The 19,184-nt window shown below is 39.2% G+C and overlaps 1 protein-coding gene across 1 annotated transcript; it reads left to right on the plus strand.

The window, feature by feature from the left end:
* The first annotated feature begins 12,430 nt into the window (after nt 1–12,430).
* LOC139018078 (olfactory receptor 56A1) lies at nt 12,431–13,375 on the plus strand. Its single transcript, XM_070426719.1, has one exon. The coding sequence runs from the start codon at nt 12,431–12,433 to the stop codon at nt 13,373–13,375; it is 945 nt and encodes a 314-aa protein (XP_070282820.1).
* Nucleotides 13,376–19,184: the final 5,809 nt, after the last annotated feature.

Here is a 19,184-nt window from a genome sequence, read left to right on the forward strand (position 1 = left end):
CAACAAAAGACAAGTGCTGGCAAGGATGTGGAGAAAAGGGAACACTAGTTCACTGCTGGAGGGAATGCAGACTGGTGCAGCCATTATATAAAACAGTATGGAATTTCCCCCCCAAATTAAATATGGAACTGCCATTTGACCCAGTGCTTCCACTTCTAGGAATATATCCTAAGAAATTTGAAACACCAATCAGAAAGAATATATGCACCCCTATATTCATAGCAGTGCAATTTATAATAGCCAAGATCTGGAAACAGCCCAAGTGTCCATCAGTAGATGAGCAGAGAAAAAAGCTGTGGTCCATTTATATCATGGAATACTATGCAGTAGTAAAAAAGAAGGATCTCTTACCCTTTGATACAGCATGGGGGGACCTGGAGAGTATTATGCTAAGTGAAATAAGCCAGTCAGAGAAAGACAAGTATCACATGATCTCACTCATATGTGGAATCTAATAAACAAAATAAACTGATGAACAAAATAGATCCAGAGACACAGAAACATGGAACAGACTGTGAAATCTCAGAGGGAAGGTGGAGGTGGGTGGATGGGTGGGAAGAGATCAACTAAAGTACTTGTACGCAGCCTGACTGGCACAGCTCAGTGGTTGTGCATTGACCTATGAACCAGGAGGTCACAGTTTGACTCCCAGTCAGGACACATGCCTGGGTTGTGGGCTCAATCCCCAGGGTGAGGGGTAGGGGGTGGGGGGACAGGAGGTAGCTGATCAATGATTCTCTATCATCATTGATGTTTCTATCTTTCTCCCTCTCCCTTCCTCTCTAAAATAAAAAATATATATATTTTAAAAAAGAGCTTGTATGCATATATGCATAAGCCATGGATACAGACAATAGGGTGTTGAAGGCCTGGGGCGGGGGATGAAGGTGGGCTAGAAGGGGGTCAATGCGGGGGGGAAGGAGGCATATGTAATACTTTTAACAATAAAGATTAAAAAAATAAAATGGGGGTGCTTAGCATAAAGGCCTGGGAGAAGTTAAATGATATGGGATTGTATAATTTACTTATATACATAGCTCCATCGAGGCAACAGACTGCTACAATTACGCAATCCCAATCGTATGTAGAAAAACATAGATGAAAAATACATAACAGATTGTTTATACCAGTTATTTCTGATGGGTGACATTTTGCTGGACTTCAAATGATAATATCATATAATTGAATGCTAGCATGTCAATGTATTATTTTATAATCAAAGGAAAAATTAAAAACTTCTGTTCAGGATGAGAATACAAAGCATAAGTATTAGAATGGTGAGAAAAACACATCTGTGTTTATGAGAAGAAAACTGATGAATTCAGGTACACATTTAAAGGTCACTAGTTAGGAACTCCAGGAGAAACAAAAATAAGAATGGAAGGCGTAGGAACTACAAAGCAGTCCTTTCACTCATTATTGGCTTGATTGTAGCAACCCTTTTGAAATTTCAGTTTTGGCCATCAGTCTGTTTCGGGGCTATCTTCACAGCCCTATTGCTTTCCAAGTGCACGACTCCTAGCACAAGTGAATGGAGCTGTGTTACAAGTTCCCAGGAGAAAGGCTCCTCTCCAGCTTGTTCACTGAGTTGTTATCTCTTTGTTCTTTTCGTTGTATCTGTTACGGATGGGCCTAACCCCCTCACTGTGCAATATAAAAGGACAGGAAGCTCCAGCGAGGCAGCAGACTGCTACAATGACATCAATCCCAAACACATTTATAAAAGGGCACCAGGGGAATGTTTCTGCCCATTTTCCAATGTAAGGTAGCTTAGGCAGTGACATCTGCAGGTGGATCAAATGAGACAAAAAAATTAAACAGATTATTACCTAACAAAAAAATTCATACATCAAATTATTCCTCTGTTAAACATATTTTTTTTGCCTGAGTCCTTTCAGATATAAGTAATTATAGTATATGTATCTCCTCCTATAATTATTAATTCATTTATATGCATTTATTTTTCATTAGAATGTCATTTGCATGCAATGGAAGTCCCATTGCTGGGAAAACTGAAATTGGTGGAATAATTAGTTCAGCCTGTTCTCAAAATTTAACTTGCCTTGTTGAAACTCCCATTTTTTGACTTATCTAATTTCTGTGGTTGATCTACTTGCAAAAGTTAGATTTGAAACATACTAATTTCTGACTCACATTTTCAACTATCCTCAGTACAATCACAGTTGTTGGACAGCAAGACTATAAAGCCATTGATAGAATCCACTCTATACCTATTCATTTCTCTTGTCCTGGCTTTATTCCTTGTCTAGCTTAGATGCTATAATGTGTTGTTTAATTATTTCCTTGAAAACAATCTAACCTTCTTTGTTCTCTCCCTCCATTGTAGTTGCTGGAAAAACCCCCAAACTCTATTCAAATATAAAAGCCTGTTTCCTCTGTGAAAGATTGAAAGTTGCTAGAAAAATTCCCCTACATAAATTTATTGATTTTACATTAAATTTATTATCACATGTAAACGCAACAATACCCAGAAATCTTGCTGTCTGATGCCATTCTAGTAAATAGGCTCATATTCATCAAATTCTCTAAGACAGAATCCTAAGAATCATATTTGATTTCTACATTGAATACCTAATTTCTAATTTATCAGTATATCTACTTGATAATTCTTCCAAAATATGTTCATTCCAATTTATTTCCTCCACCACCAGTCTGGTTCAGGCCACCACCCTCTCTTGCCTGGATCATGTAATAGTCTTCTGCTGGCTTCTCTGTTTCTACTCTTGTTTTCCCTTCAATCCATATCTTTCTTCATTAAAGCCTTTGATCTACCTTATCTAAAGTGGTAATGTTCTATGATGGCACATGACAGGATTCTATACATTTTCTTATGTATGATTATTAAAGCTGCATATATTTGTTCTATAATTTTATGTCTATGTTTAAAGAATAAGATTTAAAATTATGTAAAATTAGATAATATATGCACATGATTCAGTTAGTATTACTTTTGATTGCATATAATAGAATATCCAAATAATGATGGCTTAAGCAAACATTTTTTTCCTTCCATGTAGAAGAGTTTCAGAGGTGAATATTCAGGGCTTCCGGAGCTTCACCAATGTCTCGCATTTTGCTTTATTTTGCTAAGAATCTGACTTTTGTTCTCAGAGTTGCTGAATGTTTAAGGCGGTTGTTAGAAATTCAGGCATCAATCTTGTGCCTGTTCCATGAGGAAAGAATGAAGGCAAATGGCTTTCATTTCTCAACTGAGTTAGTCCACACTAAAGGGTCTTCTTGGAAACCCCACCGGGTGACATCTACTAACATTTGGAATCTGTATTTGGCAGTATATGTGGGTAACCAAGTAAAACCATGGTTTTTGTTGATAAGGAAGAATGGGGGGTATTGGGTAAACAACTAGCAATCTTTAACATACTGTTTTATTCCTGTCTGCCATGCACACAATTGTCTTACTCTTGTAGGTTTCTTGTGTATCCTTCCAGAGATAACTTGATTATATATGAAATATCCTATATAATAAAAGGCTAATATGCAAATTGTCCCCTCAGGAGTTTGACTGCTTGCTATGACATGTGCTGACCACCAGGGGCAGTGCAGAATGAAGGAAGGCCCCAGCTGGCAGCCAGTTACTGGGGGAAGGAAGGCCCTGATCATCCCTGATCACCCGCCAAGCCTAGGGACTCTACCTGTGCACGAATTTCATGCACTGGGCCTCTAGTATATGATAAAGATATATTAATTTATATGTATTTGTTATATAGTATTACAAAATTATTTTGTGTAACATTCTATGTACTGTTTTGCCTCTTGTTTTTTTTAAAAAATTTATTTTATTGATTTTTTACAGAGAGGGATAGAGAGTTAGAAACATCGATGAGAGAGAAGCATTGATCAGCTGCCTCCTGCACACCCCCTACTGGGGATGTGCCTGCAACCAAGGTACATGACCTTGACCAGAATCGAACCCGGGACTCTTCAGTCCCCAGGCCGACGCTCTATCCAGTGAGCCAAACCGGCGAGGGCTGCCTCTTGTTAGTTTGTTAATCAATATATCTTTGAAATTATCCTAATAAGTACATTTAGAGATGCCTATTTTCTTTTGACAACCACATACTTAGAATGAGCTCTTATAAGGGTGAGGACCACGTTTGCCTCATTCACCAGTATACACAGCAGTAAGTAGTTAGTAAGCATTTGTTTAATGGGTGGGGCACACAAATAGCAAATGCCAGAGTAAGATTCTAATATGCTTGTGATTGGAATGATTTCATTTCCATGGTCTTATGTACAACCTTGATGTGTTAAATTATATTGAACTCTCTTTGCATTCTTTAGGAGATAAATGTATTTATTGGTTAAAAAAATGTTAGCTGTTTGCTGAACTCGACTTGCTAGGATTTTCTTTCGGATAGCAATACCTACAGTCACATTCCTCAGTCTAGTGGAGACTGTAGAGAAGAGTCAATAAAACACAGATTTTGGAATCAGACAAGTGGTGACCAAAGTGGGTAACTGTGTGACTTTGGCTATCATCTCTCTGTCTGTCCCCTACACAGTGGGGATAATAGTTTCTTTTTTATTATTTATTATTTTTTTGTATTTTATTTTTATTTATTTATTTAAAAAATCTTTATTGTTGAATGTATTGGGGATAACAGTTTCTATTCTGAAGAGTTGCTCATTCATGTCTAAGGGGGATGAGTCAGTGAAAAAAATACACATAAAGGACACGAATAGCTTTGGTCATTCAGAAAGCACTCAAAACATTGGAGTTATTATTGTAATAAAGGATCTTGATTTTTAGTCTCTTTTCCTACATTTTCATTCATGTTTGTGTTTCAGGCTTATGCACCAGATCCCTGACTTCTGGATTCTAGGCAAGTTCTTATTTTAGTTTCAAACCACTCCATCCTTTATATTGCAACTCCTTCCATGCAGGAGCACCATAAGTCAGAGTTCCCAAAGGACTCAGCAACTCATCACCCAAGTCTCTGTTTCCTAAGCCACCTTTTCCCACCTGGGTCTAAGAAGGTGGGGGCCGAAGAGGAATAAGGATCTCATAAACCTCTCAAGATTTATTTATCCAAGTCGCAGTATGGTTACCACTGCAGCTGATACATCATCATGGACTCATCCTTTTACATCTTCTGTAAGTTCCAAGGTCAAGGGAGAGTATTACAGGCTGTATTGGATCTACATAGGAAGAGTGACAAGGCAGGCAGGGGTCCTTTTCTAATAGGCAAGCTCCAGTAAACAGGGAGAAAAGGCAATGCGGAGGTTGAAGGAGAGGTATGGTGATTCTAGATGTATTAGCATCCAAATATCCTGTAAGATGCCCTCTACTTTCTCTTTTTCCCTCTGCATTCCTTGCTTGGTTAGGAGACTTAGTGCAAGGAGATAATTGGGCTTCATCTTTTCTGACCAGTAAAGAATGGAGGTCTATGCATTCTATAATTGATAAAGTGTATAAGATGATGCATTTAGTATATCACTGGACACCTGAACCTGAATTCAGAAGAAAATATTGATGACGAAGCTTCCACTCAACTCTGTCCCAGTACAGCAGCTTAAACTGGAGAGAGAAATTTTTCTTTAGATGGATAGAAAGCTCTTATTCATATTTGACCAAACTCAGTTTTTCTGTGATATTCTCTCTCTCTCTCTCTCTCTCTCTCTCTCTCTCTCTCTCTCTCTCTCTCTCCCTCTCTCTCTCCCCCTCTGTCTCTCTCTCCCATCCCTCTCTCTTCTTTCGCTCTTTTTTCCAAGTTACCTATTCATATATTTTAAAATTATCACCATAATGTTCTTTGTCTTTTGGCAGGCCACACATCTATAATTTGTAACAATACCTCTCCAAAAGGAAACCATGCTTTGTATCACCCTGTAACACGATTATATCTCAGTTTGACAAGGAATTTCTTAATACATAGTGTCCTGAATTGGATAGAATACTCCAGGCAAACTAACCAGAACAGAGTTGAGAAAGATTCTCAACTACTTTGCTCTTGGCACTGTGCTTCTATTAAATAAATTAATGCATAGAGTACACTTAAGAGAATGGCTGGTATATTCTGGACAATGAATATATCAGCTAAATTTGTCAATCCAGTTTTAGAGTCCCTGCGTTAACTTTTACTCTATGTACCACATTATCAGTCAATGTTCATGGATGCACTTCCACCTGTCAGAACATCTAGGAATATGTTCCCCTTTCCTTCTCTCCTATTTCAGATTTTCTCATGCCTGCCTTCCTTCCTTCTCTTCTCCAACGTTAAATGGTAAAGAAATGGACTTTAATAGACTTGGAGCTAAAGTGATAATGCTGGCTGGCTGAAGGCAAATGTCCTGGGCTAATGAGTTTCAGGCAATAGGGTTTGACCTTTCCACAAGTAAATGGCCAACATATGATGACTGGAAGCAGGTACACAGGAGAATTGATTAGCAAGTGGCCTTTGAGAAGGAGCATAAGAGGTATGAAGATTATGTGAAACAACGCAAGAAAAGGACCAAGTGCTAAGAAAGGCATTCAGTAGGGATGAGGAAATGGGATATGGGAGGCTATGGGTCAAGGAGGATGCGAGGAAAGGAGATTTTGTATGGAGAAGTTGATAATGATTTGGACTGAAAGAAATTTGAGAAAATTCTTACCGAAATAATTAGGGACAATAGAGTTGTTTTGTGTTTGTATTAGGGCAAGGGCAAAAGACTTATGTTAGAGCCCTATCCCAGGTTTTTACCATCAACAAGGACAGGCTCTTGAGGATCACCTGCATGCAGCAGCATGGGTAAGCCCCCAAGTTCCAACATGCATTTTGTGCCATTCCCTGACCCTTGCAGCCCACCACACAAGCCCACAGAAACAATAATTCGTAGTATTGAGTAGAACTTCTTTTCCCTGCCTCAGTGTCCTCTTCAGCACACTGAAACTGATTAATTCTCTCCTCTTACATTCTCTTCTTGAAATTTCCCAGCAAGATAAAACACTAAGTCACAGTAATTCAAAATATTTTTCAATGGACTTTTATTAAGAATCTATGAGATATTAGATAATATTAGGGTGTATAAATGGAAAAGTGCACTTTAGTTGTCCTTACATATAGGGATATAGGGCGAGGAACAAAAGCTATGTGTTAAGGGTTTCAAAGAAAATTATAGCAATAATAGAAGTTGCTTACTTGACGGACTAACTACTCCAATATCTTACTTTCCTTCTGCATGTTATACTTTCCTTAAACAAATAAGCATGAGCAGTATATTTCTTTTTTGTCTTGCTTTTTACTTTACTTACAAGCTTGAGATGAGGCTCTTTAGCTACATAGTCAATCCTCCCTATTTACACTTCCAACTGCCTTCATTCTGGTTTCTATTGTCACCAGTCTAATGAAGTCCAGGTTACTAATGACAACCTTTTAATAAAAATTAATAGCTTTCCAGCCCTGAATGGGTGGCTCAATTGGTTGGAGCATTGTCTTGTACACTGAAAGGTTGGTGGTTCTATTTCTGGTCAGGGCACATACCTAGGTTGTGGGTTTGATCCTGGGTTGGGGAGCATATGGGAGGCAACCAATCAATGTTTCTCTCTTACACTGAAATATATCTCTCTCTCTTCCTCTTCCTCTCTCTCTAAAAATTATCAATTAAAAATATCCTTGGGGTGAGGATAAAAAAAATGTATTAGCTATTCTTATTCTCATGTTATCCTGAGCTTCTGTTTAACTGAAAAGTTGGTCATTCACTCCTAGTAATTTTCCCCTCAATGTTTCTAGGTTACCATATTCTTCTAATTTTCTTCATGCTTTTCCAGACTCTCTGTTTATGTCTCTCTGTTTCTCTTTTTTGAAATTTTTTTAAGGTTGCTGTTTTCCAGGGTTTCAATCTCAGCCTTATGATTTTCTGACTCCATCAGCTATGTACTGATGCTCTTTCAATTTTTACCTTAAACCAGGATCCTACTAATTTGTTCAAATTCTTCATTTCCGACAGCCCAAGATAAATCTCTATGTGGAGATTGTAAACAACTCAGCTTTGACGTAAACTCATGAGCATTAGACATGCTATTTGCCTGTTTCATCTTAGTGGTTTTATTTACTTATTCAAGTAGGAAAACAGGGCATCACTCTGGGCTTCTCACCTACTGTCTCTTTCATAACTGATGTGTCACTGAATTCTCTGTCTACCTAACCATTGAAATATGACCCTTCTTTCCATTCTCAGTGCTTCAGTCTTTGTTCAGATGCTTACTATTTCCCATCTGGACTATTGTATCATCCTTTCTTTCTGCTTCTGCTCTCTTTTTAACCAAATCCATCCATAACATTGCATCCAGAATCATATTCCCATAGCCCCTATCTAGTCATATCTCTCTCTAGTAGAAATATTTTTGTCTTCTCTTTATCTATAAAATTAATTCTAAAATCTTTAGCATAGCAAAGGTCCTTCATGATCTGACTTTCTCTCTTTTTATAAAACTCCATTTTCTGCTCTTTGTTTCAACTACCCATCTTCTTGGCTCCAGCCAGATTAAATATTACATAGAATTTCCCTCCAAAGTTTTTCTCCAATTAATTGCCATGCCTTTACACAATCCATTTCATATACTACCTGAAATATTCAACCTACAGTTATGTCTTCCACATCCATCAAAACTCAACTAAGGTGCTAGCAACTTTAGAAAGGCTTTCCTTTTTTTCCCCCTCAGGCTGATTTAGGATATTTTATTTTGTATCACTTTATCACTCTGCTCATAGGACTAGCAATGAATTCATCCTACAAATATTTTTGGGCACCACTTAATGCCAAACAATGTGCCAATGGCCCCTACTTTCATGGCATGAAATGTCTAATTGGACTTGGGGGGAAATGTATTTAACCAAATTATCACACACATGTATAACTATAAATTGTGAGGGTAAAGCAAAATTCTATCTATATATAAAAAAGCCTAAGTGACTGTTACGACCGAACGACCAGAGTAACCAGTCCCTTTGACGCACACTGACCACCAGGGGCAGATGCTCAATGCAGGACCTGCCCTCTGGTGGTCAGTGCGCACCTACAGCCAACCTCCCGCATTCCCTCCCCCCATTCCTCTCCCAGGTTGGCAGACCCTGACTGCCCCGGTCCCAATTGGTGCAGCCCCAATCAGGACTGGGCGAGATGGCCCTGATTGGCCCTGATCACCCGCTAGGCCTAGGGACTCCACTGTGCACGAATTTGTGCACCGGGCCTCTAGTAGAAACATAAAATAGGAGATTTTGATGTTGTCTGGAGAGGGTTAGAAAAAATCTCCCAGAGAAGAGAATATTTGAACTGAGATGGAAAGGATGTGTAGAAAGTATGTGGGTGCATGTGTAGAAGCATAGGATGCACAGTCTTTGGGAGAAATGGGATCAGAAATGCAAGTTGTATTTGAAGAGTTGAAAGAACAGTGTGGCTGGAGTTCAGGAGGCAAGAGATAGAGGGGTATCAGATGAGATTTGAAAATGAGTAAGGAGTTAAAGGATATATCACCTTGTATTTATTCACTCATTTACTTACTTACTAAGTAATTTATTCATTGAACCAGGAGCACCTATGAAGGAATCTACTTATTCACTGTACCTATAGTGATGAAAAAAACCCCACCCAATGGACATGGTTTCTTTTCTCATGAACTTATCTATATATATAAAAACCTAAGTGACCGTTATGACCAAATGACCAGAATGACCAGAACGACCAGTCAACCAGTCAACCAGTTGCTATGACGCACACTGCCCACCAAGGGGCAGACACTCAATGCAGGAGCTGCCCCTGGTGGTCAGTGCGCTCCCACAGCCAACCTCCCATGGTCCCTCCCCCTGGCCAGCCAGCCCTGATCTGCCCTGATTGGGGCCGGCTGGCCAACCTCTCACAGTCTCTTCCTTCGGTCCTACCCCCCAGCCAGCAGGCCCTGATTGGCCTGGTCCTGATCGGCCCAGCCCTGATCAGGATTGGGTGAGACAGCCCCAATCACCCCTGATTGCTGGCCAGGCCTAGGGACCGGATTGCCAGCCAGGCCTAGGGATCCTACTCATGCATGAATTCATGCACCAGGCCTCTGGTGATCTAATATTGCTCAAATTAAAGCTTCTGTTTTATTCTATCAACAATAAAAAACCAATAACATATTTTAAGCAGATGAGTGGAAAATTCAGATTTCTGTATTAAAATATTTCTCTAATTTCAATATAGGGAATAGTTTTATAATGAAACCTAGAATGCATTAGGAGGTAATTTCATTTAAGAGACAATGGTACTTTAGTCTTGGGTGGTGACAGTGGAGATACTAGTAGAGAAGACTAAAGAGCTAATTAAAAGGGAAATTTGCCAGGTCTTGATGGTAGGTTTGTAATGGATGATATAGGTGAAGAATATGTTCAAATGTCTAGTCTTTAGCTTGTGGAGGAGTCCAGATCTATATGCCATTCACTGAGATAGGAGATGCTAGAAAAAGACCAAGTTTGGAAGAAAAATTTTGAGTTGATTTTGGACTTGATGAGTTTTGGATATCTTTGAGAGACCCAAGTTAATATGTCATGTAGGCTTTTAATGAATTCTAGGTTTGAGGTATATAACTCAGTAATAATCAACATAGAGATGGTGATAATTATCTGAGGATACAGAGCAGAGAAAATAAGTGGAAGAAAGAGGAAAACAGACTAGCACAGATGAGAAAAGGAAATCAAAGAGAACTCAGGATTGAATCTTGAAACTGATGCCAAGGTAGTGGATGTAAGACAAGTCAGAAAAAATGAGAAGGAGACCAGGAGGTCTGAGATAAACCAGGATGCAAACTAAGTCAAAGAGAATGTTTCAAGGAAGAGGAGTTGGTCAATTGTTTTAGCAAGATTCAGCAATCTACAAGTAATTTTTTTGAGAGCAGTTTTGTGGAAATTAATGGAAAAGAAGCCACATTGAAGTGAGTTATGGAATGGATATGCAGTGAGGAAATGGAGGTGGTAAGTATAACAGTGCCGTGAGAAGTTTGGATGTGAAGGAAAGGAAAGAAAGAAATAGCTGAAAAGCAAAAAGGAGGCTTTCCAATTTTTTTATATTTAAAGATGAAAGATACTGATAATGTTTGAAAGACAAGGCAGATTCAGTAAAGAAACAACTATGAATCAAAATTGGGAACTAGAATGCACAATTGATTGTATAAATACAGGCTAGGAGGGCTAGGAGTCAACGTAGAGATGGAAGGTTTGACATTTTGAGGACGGACAGATTCTATTTAACGTGAGTAAGCAATGAAAGGATGGGAGACTGTGAAAGTAAAATTGTAACTTTTCTCTTAGGAAGTTGAAGAAAATCTCACTGGGCACATTCCCTTTTCTCTGTGAGGTAGTAATTGATGTCACCTTCTAAGAGAAGAGTTCAAGGATTGAAAAGAATAAAGGTTGAAAAGGACCTTGGCAAGAGGGAAGAGTTGATTAGGAAAGCTTTGTAGGATGGACAGGAAATATTGTGGGCCCATTTGAAGTTGGTAACTATAAATTTATAGTGCAATCAGCCTTTCCTGTTGGTTTATTCTAAGAGTTCTGGGAAAAGAAATGGTTATATTCCAATAGTATTGGGATTTTAGCAAAGGTTGAATTTAAGCAAATTTATATTCTCTTCTCATCTAGATTATCATAAGTTTGGGGAGGGGATACAACAATATTATCCATCTTAACTTATATTGGTGTATGGTAGATGGTGAGGACCTAAATAGATGCTTTCCCCCCTTGAAATGTCAACAATTATCTCAAAACACTTATTTAAAAATTTTAAATAACACCCATTAAAAAAACATCGTATTCACCATAGGTTAGTTGCCTCCTTCATCATATATGAGATTACTATACAAAGTAGGAATGCTTTTAGCCTCTCTCCTTTATACTACTAACATTGTTCTTTTCTTAAACTGGTACCATGCTGACCTAACTTGTTGAACACTCTTAATGCTGTGAGATTACTCCTTATCCTTTTTAAAAAATTTAATTATTTCATGTATCCATTTTTTCCTTCATAGACTGTAGCATTATTTAAGTCTCACCACTCTACCAAAAGGGAAAAGAAAAAGAAAAAGAAAAAATTCTTTTGGAAGGAAGTGACATGCCTTTTTATCTATACTTAGATCTCTCAAAAGGTCTTCACCTTCCTTTTAAACTACTCACTCTCTGTCTAATTTAAATGGCATATTACCAACATGATATGTATATGGATGTTCAGATAACATTTTGAATATTAACCATTCCTGATTATTGCACTAAAAACAAAATAAAACATTGACTGGAATTTTCCTTATTTGGGAAGTCTCCTATATATGATTAGCTTCCTAAAGAGTAAGTGAGAGGAATACTTTTGAAGTCAATTTAAAAAATTATGTCTTACATCTGACTGTACAAAGAGTTAAGAGAAGCCTTCTCAGCTCGAGATTAATTCAATGGCTTCACCCAGCAACTACTCCACTGCTCCAGTCTCCGAATTCCTCCTCATCTGCTTCCCTAACTACCAGAGTTGGCAGCACTGGCTGTCCCTGCCCCTCAGCCTCCTTTTCCTCCTGGCCATGGGGGCCAATGGTATTCTTTTGATCACCATCCGACTGGAGGCCTCTCTGCATGAGCCCATGTACTACTTGCTCAGCCTGCTCTCACTACTGGACATGGTGCTCTGCCTCACCGTCATCCCCAAGGTCCTAGCCATCTTCTGGTTTGACCTCAGGTCCATCAGCTTCTCTGCCTGCTTCTTCCAGATGTTCATCATGAACAGTTTCCTCCCCATGGAGTCCTGCACCTTCATGGTCATGGCCTATGACCGCTATGTAGCCATCTGCCATCCTCTACGATACCCATCCATCATCACTGATCAGTTTGTGGCCAAGGCTAGTGTCTTTATTGTCGCACGAAATGCCCTTCTCTCTGCACCCATTCCTATTCTCTCTGCCCAGCTCCATTATTGTGGAAAAAATGTCATTGAGAACTGCATCTGTGCCAACCTGTCTGTGTCCAGGCTCTCCTGCGACAATTTCACCCTGAACAGACTCTACCAATTTGTGGCTGGCTGGACCCTACTGGGCTCAGATTTCATCCTTATCTTCCTCTCCTACACCTTCATCCTAAGAGCTGTGCTTAGATTCAAGGCCGAGGGGGCTGCAGTCAAAGCCCTGAGCACGTGCAGCTCCCACTTCATCCTCATCCTCTTCTTTAGCACCATCCTGCTGGTTGTGGTGCTGACAAATGTGGCCAGAAAGAGGGTCCCTATGGACATCCTGATCCTGCTCAATGTCCTTCATCACCTCATACCTCCTGCCTTGAACCCCATTGTATATGGGGTTCGGACCAAAGAGATAAAACAAGGAATTCAGAAATTGCTGCACAGAGAAATGTGAATATGTAGAAAAGGTGTCTAAATCCTTCTCCCCTATTTGCTTAGTGATTTTCCTAGGTAGCAATGCCTAGAAATTCCTGTGAGTGAGAATTTATTATGCACATGGAGGCTTACTTCATAATCTATCCAGACACCTTTCTTTATTCTCTTTGCCTGGTTCAGGTGAAGTTAGGCAAGAGGGAGAAACATATATTTCTTGAGTAACTGCTTTGAGCCTAGGCAATCATATTTCAGTAATTTCATCTTCACAACATCCCTGAATGCATCATTACTTACATTTAACAAAGTAAAAAATGCTTTTAAGAGAGGTAACTGGCAAAGATCACATATCTGGAGAGGTATAGAGTAGATATCAAAATCCAGGCTATAGAGTCTAAGCTCTTTCTACAGAAATGCTTCTTCAAGTGCAATTGAAGCTGGAGACCAGTCTTCCACCCTACTCTCCTTTGGCCTGTGATTGTCCTTCTGGCTGTGCATATGTATTTCCTGCCTATACCTACTTCCTTGAGAGCCAGGGTGTTCTTAGAGAAGACAGAGTTCTGCCCAACAAACCATCTGCAGGACCATAGGAGAAGAGTGTTCACAATGGTATAACACAATACCGGCTTTCTATTTTATCCTCCACAACCTTATTACCTTGAGGATACAGGTGGAGAGAGAGGATGGAAAATGGAGAAACGGACCAGAACAGTGAGTTGGCCACTTTCCCTATGTGCTTGAGTTACCCCTGGAGTGAACTGAAAATCTAGTCTCATTTGACCTCTTGACTCTGCCCAAGCACTCTAGCTAAAGGTGGGAAGGCATGGCATACTATCAGGTTTCTGGATAACAGTGGGCAAGTCAGGAAAGAAGATATCACACCCATTGTTTTTAGAAAATTTAATGTAAGCAATTGGTTAAATGTCTATTGGAGAATAGAAACAGAAAAAAAGAGGATAGAGTAACATGGAGATAGTACCTGCAGGAAGAACCTTACACTTAGGAAGAGGCTGGCTCATTAAAACATAGAACCCACTGAACGGATAGGTCTCATCACTCTGAGGATGGGCTCTGGGTCCACTGGTACTGATGTCACAGGAACTCTGAGGAGGTACCGTTAGAGCTGGGGCTAAGACCAGCCTGGGCATCACAAAGCAGACTGTGAATGGGAGGCTTTAAGGCTGAGAGATGGGAGTTAATGACTGTATGGCTCCTCATGGTTGAGTCTGAAAGCTTTGAAAGATGAGTGACATCTGTAACAGCGCCCTGCAGTGCACAATGCATCCCAGGGAACTGGAGACAGAATCAAGTACTCTGTTGCAGGTAGGCAAAGAGACACGACATAAAGTCACAGGGGCAACTTTCATAACTATGAAAAAATTTTGCATGAAGTTGGCGGCAGGAATAGAGATTGACTGCCCCACACTAGCAATTAGATAGAGTAACTGCAACTCACTGCTTGTGGGGGCTCCAGGTTCTCCAAAGGCACACCCAATAACAGCAGGAAAGAAAACGACACCCATTTGCCTACAAGAAGGGGCTTTTAATACTCCTATGTTCTCAGACTTGGCTCTTATTTTCTCAAGCCAGAGCAACAAGTGTGACTTGATACTTGTCATTGTTATAAAGAAGAGAATTCTCTACTAGGGCTTCTCTACATTTCCTGGCTGCTAGAAGAGTTTTATCCACCACCATCTTCCTATTGTCCCTCCCAGGACAGAATAGCCAATTTTAACACCGATTGCTCAAAATGATACTAATAATCTCAGTATCCTTATATATTGATAATAAGGACAGTAATAATAAAATAAAAGCTCAAGTGTTTGAGCACTAGTAAACTATCAGTGTTTGTGCATGATAATCTTTAATTTTCAAAAGAGCCTTTTGTGGATGATTATGAGTTTTGTTTTTAAAATCCAGCAGAGAGGATAGAATTCATAGAAATATGATACATGTGGTCAGGTAATATTTTCACACATTTGGTCCCCTCTGTTGGTCTTCCTAGGAGTGCTTCCTCTAACTCTGCTATGTTTTCACCCTGGTGCAAACCCAGAAAGGACTCAAAGAGCAATTTGTTAGTTGATCAAAATATAGATTCTAATTTCTGATCCCAATTCCTGAATCTGGCTTCTCTACATTAATTCAAATAGCCAACATAATTATGAGAAGTTTACTCAAACTGGTATACACAGGAATAGAAACTACCAACTTGTAGGGATTTGTAAAATATACAGAGACTAGCACACCAGTTATCATTCATCATAGTAATTAGCACAATTGTGCCCATTGAGGGGCTCAGTAAACACTCTCTTACTTACCATATTGAAGTGGCTAAGTGAAGGCTTGACAAATAGTGTTTTCAATGGGTCTCTAGTTTCATAGTAGTAGAGCCCTAAATAAAAGAAATGGACAAGCCGAATCCTTACGGTTGGCTCTCTGCTCTGGTACTGTGGGAGAGAAGTTAAGACCATTGTTTCTCACAGAATGGTCAAGAAAGTGGTCACAATGGTCCTAAGGCAGGTTTTGGGGTGAATCCATACCAGGTAAAGGTGATGGGGAAACAGGATTACTCAAGAAACCAGATATGGAAGGGCAAACAGAACTCTGCTTAAAGTTTCCATCGCATTAAAAATGAACTCCGTAGAAATCTTTGAACACTGTCCTGAGTGGATACAATGAACTAACATAAACTTCAGGCACTTTAAATTGGTGGGGTATAAAAGGAATAAATGTCCAGTTGTAAGTATTTGGGATGTAATTTATAACATGATAACTATAGTTAACACTGTGTATGGTATATTGGAAAGCTGAGTAAATCCTAAAAGTTCTTATTACAAGGGGAAAAATGCTTTAAAATCATTATGCTGTACACTTTAAACTTATAAGGGGCTATATATCAGTTACATCTCAATAAAATTGAAAGAAAAAAAATAAATTGAGGAGGTACAGTTGTTTTGTCAGCTTAACTGAGAAAATCTGTGAAGAGTCACTTTGCTAATATAAGCTGACTATGGTCCAATTGTACTGGAAGGGGGTGTATTAAGAACATGAGGAAGGGGAGGGGAGTGGCTTACCAATAACCACTCACCTCACTGGCTGGTTTGCAGGCCAGTACATTTGCATGGGAAATTTGCAACGAACACAGAGGCTTTTGAGAAAGAATATTTGAAACCACTGTATGCTGCTATTCAGGAAAAGAGCAGATTTAAATCAAGACCTACTGACAAAAGAGAGCAACAAGTCCCCTGGAATTAAATATCTGGAGGAAAAAGAGTCTGTGTTGGCGACCATTGCTCAAAACAAAGACCTAAATATTGTTGAGCAAACAAAACTATGTTTTCTCTGTATTATGAAATAAAACCAGGGGAGCCTCTTAGTACATAGTGATCCTGAAGCTCTATTGAGCTTTGGGATATATTCTAAGCACATAGTATTAGATGCTCAATGTGGGACAGCAAATCTGTGCGGCCATGGAGCCTAAACATACTGGCTTTACTGCCAGAAATAAAAGCTTCATTGTGGGGAAAATCAACAGTGCCCCCTTGTGTCCATCAATGGAAATAGCAACACTGGAGTGAATTCCCTTCTCAACCTCCGCTTGGTGTTTGAAAGGGACTGACAATTCTGGGCTGAGAAAACTCCTGAGATCTCCAACACTTAGGGGGAAGGTAGCGGGTAGCTTCAAGAAGAACATAGTGTACTCTCTGAGCCTAAGGCACAGGGATATTTGAATGATGAATTTCAAAAATAAAAGACATAACAATTCATACTCTGGTTTTCTTTTCTCCAGTGACATTTAAGAGTCAATATCATCAATGATATGAGTCAAGTATTCAAAAAGGTAGAATGTATATTGGTATTTAATAAGATGTTGTATTAGCTGTACTTGGCTACAGAATATATATAGTAATAACTTTTTAAAAACCCGCTCAACCAAAAAATAAGTTATTGAGTATTTTATATATGAACATAGTAATGATTAGCATAGATAATTACCAAGAGGTAAATTACTTGCAGGGAGATTATGGACAAAATAGCCCATGAAGGATCGTTATTCTCAATTATGCAGATTAGGCAACTCAGCAAAAAAGATAAATTACTAATGGTCATTCAAAATAATAGGGACTAGAAGCTAGTATGAGAAATTAGGCATGTTTGCTACCTAAATCCATTTTCCTAATTACATTGTTTAGGGAGTGAGCTACATTTTTAGACTTCAACAGGATAGCTTTGTAGTTTTCTGAAGTTTTACCTATTACAGATTATAGTAGCAAAGGCATTGCACACAAAAGCCCTCCATATATTGAATTAGACACTGCAAATAAAGTTAGTTGCTACAACAAAGATATCACAGTAAGTTAACACCGTAAAAGTTTACTTCTCATCCATACCCCATTCCAATGCATGGGGGCTTTGCTTCATGTCAATATTTAGGGACTTGTGCTTCTTCCATACGTGGACCTCCATGTCTAATGGTGCTTCTGAACCTGGATGTCATACAAGCAAAGGGAGGGAATGTGTAGAAGGTTTTAAGGACTCAATCTACAGATATTTACATCATTCTCTCTACCATTCCATTTGCCAGACCCCTCACATAGATCCAACCGCCCAAAGGAGACACTAGGTCACTGAATATTAATTTCTTAGGAAACATAATCTGAGAGACTCTTGCATGTAAAATATATGTTACTGCATCCCAAATCAGACTATACAAATTCTCATCTAGTCCCCGTGTGTAGCACAAAGCCCAAGACCTCCGGGGGTGCGGTCTTCTCCATGGGTTCCGGATGTGATCCCTATTAGACAAGTCATCTTCTCCCTCCCACTACATATTTAAGGTGGAGCAGACACTGGGGACCAGCCATAAAGATTCCCAGTTGGAAGTGAAGCTTGGAATTCATTTAGGAATAATTTTGCCAATGGTAATGCTGGAATACTTTGGGGGCAGGCATCACAACAGTTTTACCTCATGGTAGTCAGGTAAGTTCTCTGATTAGACACTGGTTATGTTCTCTGGAGGAACTCTCCTGGCCATTGTCTTCTCTGTTCTCTTGTTCTGACTTTGGGGGATTGTACCTTCTTCAGTGTCCTCAATTGACATCAAGTGAAGCAGGCATTGGAGCACACGACTTCATTTGCAGACGGTACATTTGGAGCCTACTTCTGGTTGTAAACTATTAGGATCAATCATTGTTTCTGTTCCCCCGGCGGCGTGGCTCAGTGGTTGAGTGTTGACTTACAAACCAGGAGGTCATAGTTCTGTTCCTGGTTCAGGCTTGATCCTCAGTAGGGGGTGTGCAGGAGACAGCTGATCAATGATTCTCTTTCATCATTGATGTTTCTATCTCTCCCTCTCCCTTCCTCTCTGAAATCAATACAAATATATTTTAAAAAAGAACTTGTATGTATATATTCATAAGCCATGGATACAGACAATAGGGTGGTGAAAGCCTTGGGTGGGGGATGGAGGTGGGCTAGAAAGGGGTTATTTGGGTGGGGGAGAAAGGAAGCATATGTAATACTTTTAATAACAAAGATTAAAAAATAAAATGGAAGTACTTAGCATAAAGGGCAGGGACATTATAAAGAGTTTATAACAGACAAATGCATAGAAGTTAAATGATATGGGATCATATAATTTACTTATATACATAGCTCCATCAAGGCAATAGACTGCTACAATTACACAATCCCAATCTTGATATACATGTAGAAAAACAGATGAAAAATACATAACAGATTGTTTATACCAGTTATTTCTGATGGGTGACATTTTGCTGGACTTCAAATGATAATATCATATAATTTGAATGCTAGCATGTCTATGTATT

Source organism: Myotis yumanensis, unplaced genomic scaffold (assembly GCF_028538775.1).
Source record: "Myotis yumanensis isolate MYYU_CA2020_CCGP unplaced genomic scaffold, mMyoYum1.0.hap1 SCAF_10, whole genome shotgun sequence".
Classification (NCBI taxonomy): Eukaryota; Metazoa; Chordata; class Mammalia; order Chiroptera; family Vespertilionidae; genus Myotis; species Myotis yumanensis.